At 42.6% G+C, this 16,506-nt stretch overlaps 1 protein-coding gene across 2 annotated transcripts in view; it reads right to left on the bottom strand.

Moving 5' to 3' along the window:
- ice2 (interactor of little elongator complex ELL subunit 2) overlaps nucleotides 1–16,506 on the bottom strand; it is a 96,435-nt gene that overhangs the window by 39,963 nt on the left and 39,966 nt on the right. For both annotated transcript variants that reach the window (XM_052042413.1, XM_052042414.1), the window contains exon 10: nucleotides 12,016–12,145. In XM_052042413.1, coding sequence (XP_051898373.1) covers nucleotides 12,016–12,145 — 130 coding nt within the window. The remainder of the gene's footprint in view (nucleotides 1–12,015; nucleotides 12,146–16,506) is intronic.

Genomic DNA, 16,506 nt, shown 5'->3' with positions numbered 1-16,506 from the left:
CTCCATCTTCAATACTCTAGTTCCAAACAAACTCATCACCAAACTCAGACCTGGGACTCAATATCTCCCTCTGCCACTGGATCCTTGACTTGCTGACCAACAGACCGCAATCAGTGAGGATAGGCAGCAACACCTCCAGCACGATTATCTCAGCACTGGTGCCCCACAAGGCTGCATCCTCAGCCCCCTACTCTACTCCTTATATACTCATGTCTGCATGACCAGATTCTTCTCTTACTCCATCTACAAGTTTGCAGATGAGACCACTGTAGTGGGCTGTATCTCAAATGATGAGTCTGTGTACAGGAAGGAGTCAGAGCTCAGTGACATGGTGTCATGACAATGACCTTTTCCTCAATGTCAGCAAAACAAGAGCTGGTCATGGACTTCAGGAAGGGGGATGGTACTCATGCACCTGTCTATCAATGGTGCAGAGATCGAGAGGGTTGAGAGCTTCAAGTTCCTGGGAGTGAACATCACCAATAGCCTGTCCAACATGTAGACACTGGCCAAGAAAGCTCACCAGCATCTCTACTTCCTCAGGAGGCTAAAGAAATTAGGAATGTTCCCTTTGACACAACTTTTATTGCTGCACCATAGAAAGCATCCTATCTGGATGCATCACAGCTTGGTATGGCAATTGCTCTGCCCAGGGCTACAAGAAACAGCAGAGTTGTGGACACAGCCCAGCAAATTTCAGAAATCAGTCTCCCCTCCATGGACTCTGTCTATGCCTCTCGCTGCCTTGGTGAAGCAGTCACCATAATCAAAGACCTCACCCACCCAGGACATTCTCTCTTCTCCCCTCTCCCATCAGGCAGAAGATACAGGAGCTTAAGGACATATACCACCAGGCTCAAGGACAGCTTCTATCCTGCTGTTAGACTATTGAAAGGTTCCCGTATATGATAAGATGGACTCTTGATCTCTCAAACTACCTTCTTATGACCTTACATCTTATTGTCTACTTGCACTGCACTTCCTCTGCAGCTGTGACAATTTACTCTGATCTGTTATTGTTTTACCTTGTGCTACCTCAATGCACCGTGTAATGAATTGATCTGTACAAACAGTATGCAAGACAAGTTTTTCACTGTGCCTCAGTATAACTGACAATAATAAACCCATACCAATACCAATCCTGCTTTTCTATTTTTCCTGCCTGGTTAACCTTATCTCCCCACATTTTCTGAAGAATGCACATTATATTCCAATATGCTAAAGAAATGAGGGAAATGAGTGATGTCTTGGACCATATATGAATTACCAGAGGGAAGGTATTGGCAGCCTTAAGCACATTAAGGTGGATAAATCCCCAGGGCCTGACCTAGTGTATCCTCGGACCTTGTGGGAAGAAACTGTGGAGCCCCTTGTGGAGATATTTGGAGTCAGAGAGCATGGAAATGGCCCTTTGGCCCAACTTGTCCATGCTGACTGTGTTGCCCAGTGAGCTAGTCCCATCTGCCCACATTTGGCCCATAGACTAGTTGGACCAAATGGCCTGGTTCCATGCTGTATTACTCTGATTCTATATTCCATCTGCCACCTTTTTGCCCTTATAAGCTATTATCCCTTTGCAAACTGTATGTGTCTTCCTCAATTTATTTTCCCATCTCCCTTTATATCATCAACAAATTTGGATATAATGGTCCTGGCCTTTTTATTAATTAAAAAAATGCCAATTTCTTTTGCTACATTTCTGAAGACTTCCTAGGCAGGACAAGGGTAGAAGTCCTGCGCAATGAGGTGAGGGAGTTAGGAAGGAGGCTGAAGAGCAGGACCTCCGAGGTAGTAATCTCAGGATTACTCCTGGTGCCACAAGCTAGTGAAGGAAAGAACAGGATGATAGCACAGACAAATGAGTGGCTGGGGCAGGGTTTCAAGTTCTTGGATCATTGGAACCTTTTCTGGGGAAGGGGTGACCTGTACAAGAGGGATGGGTTGCATTTGAACTGGAGAGGAACAAATATCCTGGCAGGGAGGTTGTTAATGCTACTGGGGAAGGTTTAAACTAGCTTTGCAGGGGGATGGGAACCAGAACAACAGGTCAGTGAGTGAGGGAACAGGCAGGAGTGTTGATGTCAGGGAATGTATATGTCTAATAACAGATGTGATGGGATGAATGGGTTGGTGTTTGTACTTTCATGCTAGGAGTATTATGGGCAATGATGAACTTAAGAGCATAGATCAATACATGGAACTATGATGTTGCGGCCATTAGAGACTTGGTTGAGGGAGGAACAGGAATGGGTGATCAATGTACCAGGGTTTCAAAGTTTCAGGAAGAATAGAGGGGGTTAAAAGAGGGGGAGGAGCTGCAATGCTAATTAGAGATAATAATATATCAGCTGCACTTCGGGGAGACATAATGGAGGGCTTGGACACAGAGTCTATATGGGTAGAACTCAGGAAACAGGAAGGGTGCAATCACTCTCTTGGGGGTGTACTATAGATCTCCCCATAGCCACTGGGACATTGAGGAATGGATATGCAGAGGCTGAGGGGTGATCTGTTGGAAGTGTATAAAATCATGAGGGGCAAAGATAGGGTGGACAGGCAATATCTTTTTCCCCCATTATTGAGCGATCCACTACTAGAGGGCATGCATTTAAGGTGAGGGGGGTAGGTTCAGAAAAGATGTGAGGGGTAAGCTTTTTTACTCAGTGGTGGATGCCTGGAATGCGTTGCCTGATAGGGTGGTGGAGGCAAAATCATTGGGGGCTTTTAAAAGGGGCTTGGATGGACACATGAATAAGAGGAAAATGGAGGTATTCTGTAGATAGGAGGGATTAGCTATGTCGGCACAACATTGTGGGCCGAAGGGCCTGTTCTGTGCTGTACTGTTCTATGTACAGGTGTATTAGAATGAAGGACCCAGAGTATAGCTCAATCAGTTGAGACCAATGGGTGAGAAATCGAGATTGTCCATCCTGTGTCTTGGCTGTTGACTCAATAGTCTATATTTTCAGAGGGAATTTTCTTAGGGAAAATTATCTAATAAAACATTATATCCTGGGCCCAACACATTGATGCAATCATGAAGGTGGCATCCAGTAGCTCTATTTCACACGAGATTTGGTATGTCACTGAAGATTCTTTCAAATTTCTATAGATGTATGGTGGAGAGCGTTCTGACTGGTTGCATCACAGCCTGGTTTGGAGGCCCCAATGCACAGGATTACAAGAGGCTGCAGAGATTTGTAGACTCAGCCAGCTCCATCATGGACACAACCTCCCCACCATCGAGGACATTTTCAAGAGGCGAAGCCTCAAGAAGGCAACATCCATTACTAAGGACCCTCACCATCCGAGACATGCCCTTTTCTTGTTATTACCATCAGGGAGGAGGTACAGGAGCCTGAAGACCCACAGTCAACAATTTAGGAACAGCTTCCCCTCTGCCGTCAGATTTCTGAACAGACCATGAACACCACCTCATTATTACTTTTTTTCTACTATTTACTTAGAACATAGAACAGTGCAGCACAGGAACAGGCCCTTTGGCTGAACTAACTGTTATGCTGAACTAACTTAGTAATCAAATATCCCATTCGCCCCCCCCTCCCCTTCCCTGACCTCTCCTCCTGCTCCCCCTCTTGTTACCTCTCTGACATCCACCTCCTATCCTACATCGCAATGAACATTGAATTATCCCACTTTAAGTAATCCCCACCCCCTTCCCCACAACCCCACCATGCTTCTTCTCTTCTTCCCTTCTTCCCTTTCCTAGCCTCTCTCTCTTTTCTACCTCCCTTTTTTTTCCTTTCTCTCCCTACCTTTGACCCATTCCCCGGTGGATCTCCTCCCCTGCACCTATCACTATCTCTTACCTGCATCTACCTATCACCACCTTATGCCCACCCCACCTCCCCTCTTTTGTCCACTTATCACTGCCCCATTTTTCCCTCCTATATATTGGGCTTCCCCTTTTCCTACCTTCAGTCCTGAGGAAGGGTCCTGACCTGAAACGTTGACCGCCTGCTTTTCTCTACGGATGCTGCCTGGCCTGCTGAGTTCCTCCAGCATCAGAGTGTTTTTCATTTAGATTTCAGCATCTGCAGTCCTTTGTTTCTCTAGCCCAACTAATCTAGTCCCTTCTGCCTAATCAATGTCCATATCCCTCCATTTCCTGCACATCCATGTGCCTATCTAAGAGCCTCTTGAATGCTTCTATCGTATTTGCCTCTACCACCACCCTTGGTAGCGCATTGCAGGCACCCACCGCTCTGTGCAAAAAAAAACTTGCCCTGCACATCTCCTCCCCGCACATCTCCTCTGAACTTACCCCCTCTCACATTAAGTGCATGCCCTCTAGTATTAGACATTTCAACCCTGGGAAAAAGATACTGGTGGACTACTCTATCTATGCCTCTCGTAATCTTATAAACCTCTATCAGATCTCCCCTCAGTCTCTGCCACCCCAGAGAAAACAACCCAAGTTTGTCCAACCTTTTCTTATAGAACATGCCTGTAATCTAGGCAGCATCCTGGTAAACCACCCTCTCTAAACCCTCCACATCCTTCCTGTAATGGGCGACCAGAATTGAAAGCAATATTCCAGATGTGGCCTAACTAGAGTTTTATAAAGCTGCAATATAACTTCCTGACTCTTGAACTCAATTCCTCAGCTAATAAAGGCAAGCATGTCTATGCCTTCTTTACCACCCTATCAACAGCCACTTTCAAGGAGCTATGGACTTGGACCCCAAGATCTCTCTGTACATCAACACTGTCAAGGGTCTTGCCATTAACTTTATATTGTCCCTTTGCATTTGATCTCCCAAAGTACAACACCTCACACTTGGCTGGGTTAAACTCCATCTGCCATTGCTTCACCCATATCTGCAATTGATCTGTATCCTTTGGCAATCTTCTACACTATCCACAGCACCGCCAATCTTTGTATCGTCTGCAAACTTCCTAACCCACCCATCCACGTTTTCATCCAGGTCATTTATATACATCACAGACAGCAGAGGTCCCAGTACGGATCCCTGCGGAACACCACTAGTCACAGACCTCCAGCCAGAATAAGTCCCATTGACCACAACCCTCTGTCTTCTATGGGCAAGCCAGTTCTGAATCCAAATGCCAATTCACCGTGGATCCTATGCATCTTAATCCTTTGGATGAGACTCCCATGAGGGACCTTGTCAAACACCTTACTAAAATCCATGCAGACAACATCCACAGCTCTACCTTCATCAATCACTTTCATCACCTCCTTGAAAAACTCAAGTTAGTAAGACATGACTTGCCCTGCACAAAGCTATGCTGACTGTCCCTAATTAGGCCATTGTTTTCCAAATGCTCATGAATCCTATCCCCAAGAATCCTCTCCAGCAACACCCCTACCACTGACGTGAGACTCACCGGTCTATAGTTTCCAGGATTATCCCTAGTTTCCTTCTTGAATAATGGAACAATATTAGCTACTCACCAGTTGTCTGGGACCTGGCCTGTAGCTAGAGAGGACACAAAGATCTTGGTCAAGGCCCCAGTAATCTCATCTCTTTACTCTCTCAATAACCTGGGGTATGGCCCTCGGGGCTTATCCACCTTAATGTTCTTTAAGAGACCCAACACCAACTCCTTCGTTATCTCAAAATGCTCTTGCATACTAACACGTTCTGCACTCATCTCCCTGTCCCCCTCCTTGGTAAATTCTGATGCAAAGTACCCTTGGTAAATACTAATGCAAAGTACTATTTATTTTGTACTAAATTTATTTTGCAATTTATAGTACTTTTTATGTCTTTGCACTGTACTGCTGCAAGAAAACAACACATTTCACGCCATATAGGTCAGTGATAATAAACTTGATTCTGATTCATTATGATTTAATGCGTGGCAGCACCCAAAATTATCTCATTCCTTACACAATTCCCAAGATTTGCAAGCCAGAAGTTTAGATGGCTGAAGTTATTCTACACAGAATTTATTCCAATACCTGTAACCTAAACATTCCCAGCAAAAGTCGAGAAGATGCATGCCTGATCTTGCAATAGGTGAAGAATCTGTCAGTTTGATAATTATCCACACACAGCTGTGTCAAATATTAATGACCGATACCTCAGCAGATGAAATAGAGACCACTGCGCTTCACAAATACTGGATCTCAGCCAATGAAGCTATGCTATTGTACAAGTAGCACACCATGTTTTGCACGGTATGAGAGGAAGCAGCAATGGGAGGGGCACTACGTGAACCTCAAGGAGCAGCAGTGAAAAGCACACCACAGCTGCTGCACATGCCCGAATCACGAGCTGTTCAGGATCCAATATTACAACCGAGTTCATGATTGATCACCACTCATTTATCCCCTGATGTGGGTATCCCTTGGATTTACTACTCCAAAGTGGCAGAATATGTTGCAGAGCTGCAGGGGACTGAGACAAGGAGAAATGGGGCTGATAGAATTCCTCTACTGTGAGCTGACAAGGACTCAGTTGGCTAAATGGCCTCCCTCTGTCTCATGATACGCATGTATGTATGCATGTTAACTGAGAGGTTTGATAGGCCATTTCAACCATAGGCCACTTCAACAGAGATGGTTCACAGGTATGCTGCATGGGCCAAGAAATGGCAGATTTACCTGCTAAAGAACAATTAATTAGGTAGATGGAGTTTTACAACAACAATCTAACAGCTCCACAGACATCCTTACTGAATGCAGTTTTAATCCAGATTAGAAGTAGCTCGACTAGCAACTGAAACATAAAGCTAATGTGAATATATGTGGAGAGCAGCCGTGCATCCCTGGTTTGCTCTGCTAAGATAGATGAGGCCTTGATCACCGTCACACCGATCAACGAGCGAGGCTTGTCTGTCTCTGCCCCCACTGGCCCTCAATGCATGAAAATCATTAGCTCTCAGGCTGAGAAGCAGAAGATTCCTTCAGCATTCACAGAGAGCAGTAAACCCACAGTATGAGATACAAAGTGGGCACAAGGTGATCAACACAACTTCCTATTTCATCCTTATGGGCAGCACAGTGGTGCAGTTAGTAGAACCACTACCTTTCAGCTCCAGAGACCCGGATTTAATCCTGACCTCAGGTGCAGTCTGTGTGGTCTTTACGCATTCTCCCTGTGACCACATAGGTTTCCTCTGGGTGCTCCAGTTTCTTCCCACCTCCCAAAGATGTGTGAATTGATAGATTAATTGGCCATTGTAAATTGTCCTAAAGTGTAGGTGAATGGTAGAATCTAGGTGGAGTTAATGATAATGTGAGGAAAATAAAAAATGGGATTGATGCAGAACCAGTGTAAATGGGTGGTTGGTGGTGGGTGTACACTCGATGGGCTAAAGGGCCTGTTTCTGTACTAAATCTACTAAACTTCTCTTTGGAGTTCAGAAGAGGGATGGTCTTATTGAAACATATAAGATTCTTAGGGGCATGACAGGGTGGATGTTAAGATGCTCCCATGAATGGGAAAACTTCAAAAAAGGGGACACAGTTACAAGATTAGGTACAGTCATTTAAAACTGAAGTGTGTAGTGACTTCTTCTCAAAAATGGTGGTGAACCTCTGGAATTCTCCAGCCCAAGGGGTGTGGAGACTGGATTGTTGGGGATATTACGAGAGGAAGTAGATAACCCCCTGATCTTTCAAAAAATTGAGGACTATGGGGATCTGGCACAAAAGAGGAGATGAGGCCTGAGGCAGATCAGCCATGGTCATATGGAATGGTAGGGCAGGCTTGAGGGGCCGAGGGGCCGAGTGGCCTCCTCCCACTCCTATTTTCTTGTGTTCTCTCAAAAACTGGAGACCATGTGCAGAAGAACCAGTTTCATCCAGGTCACCATGCTGTAATGGATTGCTTGGTGATAAAGGTGAATAGAAGAATCAATTGCCTAGAAACACGACAACATCCTCTGCTGATGGGTTAAATGTTTACATCTCTCTTGACATTCTGCATTGGGTGTGGCGAATGCAGTGAAACAAGCTACTTGATGCTGAGGTGGGATAGTGCTGTGAAGCTGCCTTTAATATCTGCGTGTTTAAAAGTTGGAGGTTTGGTGAACTGAAGATATTCGTAAGAAACTGTAAGGAAATATAGACAGACTGGTGGAATAAGCAGAGAGAACACAGGAAAGTAGGAGGAATAGGCCGCCTAGTCCCTCAAACCTGCTCCACCATTCAATAGCTTCAGGTCTAATCTTTCTCAGCCCTCAATTCCTCCTCTGTGCCAGATCCCCATAGTCCTCAATCCCACGATCATACAAAAATTTATCTATCTTCACTTTAAATACTTCTAATGAGCTCACCTCCATAACTCTGTGGGGCAAAGAATTCTAGAGATTCACCAGCTTCTATGAGAAGAAATTCCTACACTTGTTGGTTTTAAATGATGGGCCCCTTATCTTGAAATTATGGCCCCTCGTTTGAGACTTTCTTTGGGATTAGTGAAAACATTTGGACATCCACCCTGTCGTATCCCCTTAGGATCTGATATGTTTCAATAAAATCACTCCTCACTTTTCCAAACTGTTTAGCTTCTCTAAATAATGCTCTCTTCCCAGCAATTAGCCTGGTGAATCTTCTCTGGACTGCCTCCAATGCTAATATATCCTTTCTTCGGTAGGGGGACCAAAACTATGCGCAGTATTCCAGATGCCGCCTCACCAACACCCTGTACAATAGTAACAAACCTTTTCTATTTCTGAACTCTAACCCCACTCTACAAGGTAGTAGACGCAATTTAATACCAAGAAATGGAAAATGTTACATTTTGGTGGGAGGAATAAGAAGAGGCAATATAAACCAGAGGGCAAAATTCCAAAAGGGTTATAAGAACAGAGAAATCTGCGATATATAGCTATAGTCTGCTGAATGTAGCAAGGTTGGTGCAAAAAGTACTTAAAAACGCATGTATGTAGCAATATCTGCAAGAAGAGTAGTTATCTGTACCCACATTACCCAGGCTGGGCAGCTGCACAGGACACATATGGCATCCTTGCCTTTATCAGCCGAGGCACTGAGTATAATATTTGGGATGTCATGCTACAGTTGTACAAATCATTGGTTAGGCCACACATGGAGTATTTTGTGCACTATAGGAAGGATGTGATTAAGCTAGAGAAGATGCAGAAAAGATTTACAAGGATGTTGCTGGGACTGGAGAGTTTGGATAGGCTGAGACAGTTTTCACCAGGAGCAAAGGAGGCTGAAGTTTATAAAATCATGAGGGCATAGATAGGGTAGATAGTTCACAGTAATTTACCCAGGGTAGGGAAGTCTAAAACTAGAGGGTACAGGTTTATGGTGAGATGAGAAAGATTTAATTTGGATCTGTGGGACAAGTCTTGCCACATAGAAGATTTGAGTATATGGAATGAGCTGCCAGAGGAGATGGTAGAGGCGGGTACAATGTTCAAAAGACATTTGGACAGATACATGGATAGGAAAGGTTCAGAGGGATATGGGCCAAATGCAGGCAAGTAGGATTAGCATAGACGGGCATCTTGGTTGGCAATTAGTAATTGGTTTATTATTGTCAGGTAAAGGCTCATTTCCATGTTGTATTAACTGTATGAATCTATGAAAGTATGTACCCACAATCACAGAACTTGACTAGAAGTGTAGCTTTCGACGTCCTGTGAAAACGAAGGCTCTGTGAAATGTACAAACTGAGACAACAGTGAAAGGCAGAGAGAGGTTGACCATGCCTTTTCTTCTCTGACCCTAGTATGGTTTTTGAATGTTTGTAGAGTTGTAACATTCACAACACTGTCACAAAATAACCTCCTAAGGTCTGCATTTTGTCCTCAGAGATTTTAGAAATGCAAATGGTAAAAAATTATTGGCTGAAAAGCCCTCAAAAAGATCACCAGTTATTCAAATTAACAAAACTACTATATTGAAGATAATGTGAATGGACAGAAACCAGGTGCTGGGAAGTTTCAAAGTTTGTATTTCCCACCTGGAATGTACTCCACTATAAATTTGCAATTCCATTGAAACTGTTTTACCCACTAGTAATTTTATTGACGTAAATAAAATCTGGAAGTTTTGTTTGGCTACTGGAATAGAATTCAGAAGATGAGACTTCATGGCATTAAAAATTCTATCAAACGGCTCTCAGGCACCAGGCAGGAGAGGGGAGAGGAGTGAAACTGGTTTACTCAGGCAATATGGGGTCAGGGAGTCTAGAACTGATTCTTCAATCAAAGGGGAAGCTGCAATTACTGCTGTTTATGGCAGCAGCATTTTACCTCTCAGCCATTGCAGAATGGGAAGGGTGGGTGTTCCATCACCAGCAGATGTTGGCAGGTGAGACAGTGGAGAAGGGTGGCCTGGTCTGTCACCAGGTCACATCCCATTGGACTGTCAGTGGATTGACCCCCCAGTGTAATTGTGAGTGTATGAGGGGTTCAATTGTGGCATAAAAGGATAAAAAGGGAAGGGTATCCTAGTGCCAGCTGTTCACTGATTACTGTCATCTCTCAAGCACATCACAGAATTAGGAATTCTGTTTTTGTTATTTACTAATAATCCCAGTTGGGGACTTCGGTGTACCAATGGTAATTCAACTACCAGCCTGTTGCAAATGTAGGTAAGGTAGCAGTCCAATGTATAGCATCCTGAGCTTTCTAGAAGTTTAAAGTACAGGAGTAATGAAATCACGATGAATGTTTATGAAATAGTTGTGCAGCTAACAGTGGAGCTCCATGTCTATTTCTAGGTACCAACTTTAGGACAGATGTGTCCTAGCTTTAGAAAGGGTGCAGAAGAGATTCCAGGCACGAGGGACCTTACTTATGTAGACGGTTGTCCTCCTTGGAACAGAGGAGGAAGCAAGATCTGATAGAGGTATTTAAAATCTGGAAGGGTATTGACAGAATAGAGGAAATTACTCCCATTGGCAGAGGGGTGAAGAGCCAAAGGATGTAGAATGAAGGAGCCTAAATTACCATGAGGATTTTTTTAATATATAGTGAGTGGTTATGGTCTGCAGCACATTGCCTGGGATAGTAGTAGTGACAGATTTTATTGTAGCCTTCAAAAGTAAAGGATCACACTCCTTACTTGAGCAATAAAATATCTTTAAAAGTTCAAGGGCAAAAAAAGCTGCTACTACACCCAAGTTGATGCGCCTGGGGCAGTCAAACTGCGAAACCACAGTGACCAGGATGTGGAAAGCAAATGATTCAAAATGGCAGTGGATAAAAAAAATAGTTGGTGTCTTTCTCAATAAAGCAGCTTGTGGTCCTCACTGATCACCAGTCGGTGTCGGATAGGGCGCAGTCCAAGAGTTCTTGTTAGTGACATGGGTTACTTTATTGAAAATCAAAAAACTGCAGGCGAGGAATCTGAAATTAATCTGATGACCAGACAGCTCTGTAAACATCAGGATCACCATGGCAACCCTGGCCCTACCCTATCAGAGATATTCCCCTTCTCCCTGCATTCCTTCCCGACCACTCGTCAACATATTTTCTCACTTCCCCAATTCTGGTGAAGGGTCCTTGACCCAAAACGTTAACTCTGTTTCTCCTTTTACGAATGCTGTCCAACCTGCTGAGTATTTCCAACATTTTCCGCTTTTATTTTAGATTAGAATATGTTGTCATGTGACGTTTGAACCCATGTTATTTCAACTAATATTATCACAGACCCAAGCTGAGACTTTAAGCCAGAGATATGATTCTTGTTCCACAAAGTACAGAAGAGGTTTCATTATTGTAAGTCACAACATGATATGTTCAACTTGATCAGTATGCACTGAAGTGTTAAGATGATTCCCTGCTTTGCAGTAAATATCTATATTAATTAAAAACTAAACAGACTACTTGAGCATGACATGAAACATGCATCAGACTGCAACAGTTACACTCCATGTGGTATCAAGCCAAGTGTTATAAGCTTGCTCAGTTATAGAAGCTAGCAGACATACCATTGCAAATCTTGCTCAAGAGTTTTAGAGTCAACTTCACACCAAACCATAGTCCAAGCCACTTTGCAGAGACAAAAAAAATGTACCCTTATGGTTTAATACAATTAGTACTCACCAATGTAAAACCAAGAGTTTGAGTTGATGAGACTTTCAGTCCATAACTGACAAATTTCACTTTCAGTAAAGGCTTCTATTCCATACATCGACTGATATTCCAGTTTAGGCAGCACATAAACTGGGACGTGCTATTAAGAAAACAAACACAGATCATGCATAAGTAAATAAGTAAATGGTCTAACTTGTTACTTCTGTCAACAATTTTCCATAAATTTGAGGCCTGTAAATAAGTTTTTATATATACAGATGCAAAATTCTGCTGAAGTGTCCACAGCTGTCCTGCTTTCACCAGTGCAACTACTCATTCATTCAGCAGTTATTTTTCCATCTCACAGTTGCTAAACACAACTTACAAAGAAATCCTTGCATTTCTATGGCATGTTTCATGACCTCAGACTGGCCCAATGCATTTTACAGTCAACAGAATTCTTTTACAGTGCAGTCACCACTGTAAAATAGGAAAAGCAGTGGCCAAATTGTGTACGCCAAGATCTCACAAACATTTGGTCAGGTTTCTTTCCAATTAATGTTACTGAGATCCAGAAGAGCTCCCATACTTTCCTTTTACTTTGCAATGGAGAATCTTCTGCATCCAGTTGAAAGAAGAGATGGGTTTTGGTTTAATGTATCATCCAAGGAGCAGCACTTTCAACAGAGTAGCTTTCCCTTAGCACTAGAGTGGAATATCGGTTTAAATGTTTGTTCTCATGTCCCAGGAGCATGCCTTAAAATCAAAACCATCCAACTCAGAATTATACACGCCGGTTGTTGTTAATTAATACTGTTCTTTCCCTCTCACTGTTCACCACAGTATTTATGCCGTAAATATAAAGCTGGGAAAGGACAGCAAGAACTTCAGTTAAAGAAAGAAGCATAGCAATCTTACCACTCACAAAACACCATCAATACAGAAACAAATACGACCCTGTTTATGCATCGTCATTTAAACAGAAAATGCTCAGCGACACCAACTATGCACCAACACAATGCATTTGTCAAAGTTACGTAAAATTAATTTAGTATCGCTTAGAGATAGCTTCAATGGATGGGTGAAATAATTAATGCCTAAACAGTTACATTTATCTGTATAGCTGTTTGATATTTGCTTTTGAGATTTCACCAGCTGATGTACAGATGATACAGTTTATGTTTGGGACCAGGGTCACACAAGTTCCTACATGGATGACTGGTCCTAAAAGTTAGTCTTTGGGAACCATAGCAAGTTGACAAATTAGATTCAAAATTTGTTTGGTGATAGGATGAAGAGGGTGATGGCTGAAGGTTTTATTTGTGATTGGAAGTAGTGGCATATTGCAGGGATTGGTACTGGGACCCTTGCAGTCTTTTATTCACAATAAGGATCTGGATGTAAATGAAGGAGGTATGATAGGTAAGTTTGCAGATGACACAAAGATTGGTGGTGTTGTTGATAGTGAGAAGCATAGTCTTTGGCTATAGAATGATATTGACCAGATAGAACTTAATCTATTTTGGGAGGACTAGTTAGACTGGGATATACACAATGAGTGGCAGGAACCTAGGAAGTACCAAAAAATATTTGTCCAAGAATCCCTGAAAGCAGAAGCATTGGTAGATAAGGTGCTTAAGGATGCAGACAAGATACTTGCCTTCTCCATCCAGGACAAAGAATATAAGAGCAAGTCATACATTAACTGGGTCACAGCTAGAGTATTGTGTTCAGTTTTGGTACTCATATTACAGGATAGGTGTGTTCGCAGTGGAGAGAGTTTCATCAGGATGTTGCTTGGGTTGTAGCATTTCAGCTATGAGAAGAGACTGAAAAACTGAGTTTGTTTTCTTTGGAGCAAAGGCGGCTGAGAGATTACCTGATTAAGGAATGCAAAAGTACACGAGGTGTCAACTGAACAGATAGTGAGAAACTTTTCCCCTTAGTAGAGTTGTCTCTAACCAGAAAGTATAGGTTTAAAGTGAGGAGTAGGAGATCGAGAGGGGATTTGAGGATAGGTACATGGAGATGAGATGGGTAAGCCTAGTAATTTCTAGGGTAGAGATATGTTCGGCACAGCTTTGTGGGCCAAAGGGCCTGAATTGTGCTGTAGGTTTTTCTATTTTTCTAAGAATTTTTTCACCCAGGTGCTGGTCAAGATCTGGGACACACTGCCTGAGGGGGCAATGGCTGTAAGTACTCTCACAAGATTTAAGTAGCACTTGAAATGCCAAAGCATAGAAAGCTATAGGCAAGCCCTGGGGAATGGGATTAATATAAATGGGTATGATAGTTGGCACAGACACAGTGGGCAGTAGGTCCTGTTCCTATGCTGTAAGACACATTGACCATAGAGGTTACCAATGAGTATTGCATCCAATTCTAGGCACCACAAAAATGTCAAGCTTTGGGTGAAGAGAAGATTCACAAGAATAACATTATGGATGATGGACTTCAGTTACAAGGAGAGACTAGAGAGGCCGATATTAAAGAGAAGAGATAAGAGGAAAAGGACAACCATTTTTTATATAATCAGCGATCTGGACAGAAACTGCACTCAAAATTTGCTTAAGCTTTCATTCAACCTCATTTTACAATCATCGTATCTAAAATCTCCCATGAGCCAAAGCAAACAGGCAGTATTTCAGAACATATTTCAAAAAAATTTAAAAACTTTGCAGTAAAAATATTCATTGATGTATTTCAGAGGGGTAATGGTTGATTAACACAGCTGAATGAGTTTATTAGAAAAAATCATTTTTAATCAGTGCTCACTAACTGTGAGCAAAACAAATTTAAAGCACTGACAAAAATCATACAGAACCACAGTTATACTGAGGTACAGTAGCCAGTATCTTAATTTTTTTTTAAAAAGCCCTTAAATCAAGCCTATAAAAATTGACAAATAAAATGGCTTAATTTTAAGAGCATCCTCAAAGGCCTGCAAATGGGTCCAATTAGCCAAAACTCACTAATGGTGATTAATTTGATCTGGGGATATGGCCAGTTTTGTGAGCTTCCAATAACAGTTCTTAAACTAGCACAAGAAATTACAGAAAGACATCAAATGTGGAAGATAATCTAGACTCAGGAATCTTTGGCCACTTGCACTGAAATGGCTGATTTTGGGTAACGTTCAACTACTGCAACAGGCTTGGTTAAAAGAAAAACTTGGTTAAAAAAAATTTTAAAAGCTGGATAAACCCACCAGCAAGGAGAGGGCTAGAGATTCTCAACTTGCATCCACCTTTCCCACTGGCAGTAGGTCACTAACCAGAGGACACAAATTTAATATAATTTTCACAAAAGTCAGTGGCGATGAAGAGATTCTTTTTCAGAAAGTTACGATTATCTGGGATGCATTACCATAAAGGGTGAGGAAGCAGGGTCAATAATAGTTCTCAAAAGGGATCAGGACCCAGAGAAAGAGAGGGACAGGGCTAACTGGCTCCTTCGAAGAGGTGGAAGAGATACAAGTCAAATGGACTCCTTACACTGCTTTCTGGGTGCATGCTATACAGACTCTGACACTGAGAAATCTCTAGTGCTCTCCTTGCTTCCTCTCCAGCTTACCCACCAAGCCAATGCACGTCATCCTGTCTGGCTCCTCACTGAGCAACATCTTGATTTGAAAATTCTCATTCTTACTTTCAAATCCGTACGTCATCATGCTCCTCCTCTAGTCAAGTTGAGTTTATTGTCATGTGCACAAGTATGGTGAGGTACAGGTACAATGAAAAACTTGCTTGTAGCAGCATCACAGGCAAGTAGGTACAGGCAACACACAAAATACAAATTAAACAAGACAGTGAAGAGAGAGAGAGAAAAAGGACTGTGCAAAAACAAGACCTTAGTGCAAAAAACAAAGACACAATCAGAGACAGGTCCATGGTAGTGCAAGAGGTGGTCTGTAGCATTCCATTAACATCGAGCATCTCCCCCAGCCCTACAACACTCTGATGCAGGTGTCAGCCCCAAACAACAATTATTCCTTTTTCCCCACAAATGCTGCTCGACCTGCTGAGATCCTCCAGCAGGTTGTTTATGGCTCTTGATTCCAGCATCTGCAGTCTCTTGTCTCTCCAAACCTCTGAGATATCTGTGATCCTCCAATTCTAACCTCTTACTCATTCCAGTTTTGACCGCACCACTTCTTACAGTGGAGCATTCAGTGGTGTTGCCTCTCAGCTCTGGTACTCTTTAAACAACTCCCTTCTCCATCCTCCCGCCACCAAGACACACTCTAAACTCACCTCATTGACCAAATTGTTAATAACTCTCCTGTGAAATGCTTTGGAGCACTTTTTCTATATTAAAACTTGCCATGGTAATGGAAGATCTAAGTTTCAAATCATCTATTTTCTGTACTTTTCAATCTTGGACAAGTTAGATAAGCATGTAAAACTGAACCAGTGGATGTGATGTATTGGAATTTTTGTAAGACATCCAACAAGGTCCCTATAGGAGAGTGGTTATCAAGGTTGGAGCACAAGGGAGTAGTGTATTGATATGGAGTGAGAA

The sequence above is a fragment of the Pristis pectinata genome, chromosome 32 (genome assembly GCF_009764475.1).
Source record: "Pristis pectinata isolate sPriPec2 chromosome 32, sPriPec2.1.pri, whole genome shotgun sequence".
Classification (NCBI taxonomy): Eukaryota; Metazoa; Chordata; class Chondrichthyes; order Rhinopristiformes; family Pristidae; genus Pristis; species Pristis pectinata.
Note: the sequence above shows the minus strand (reverse complement) of the source record. Positions and strands in the feature narration are given on the sequence as shown.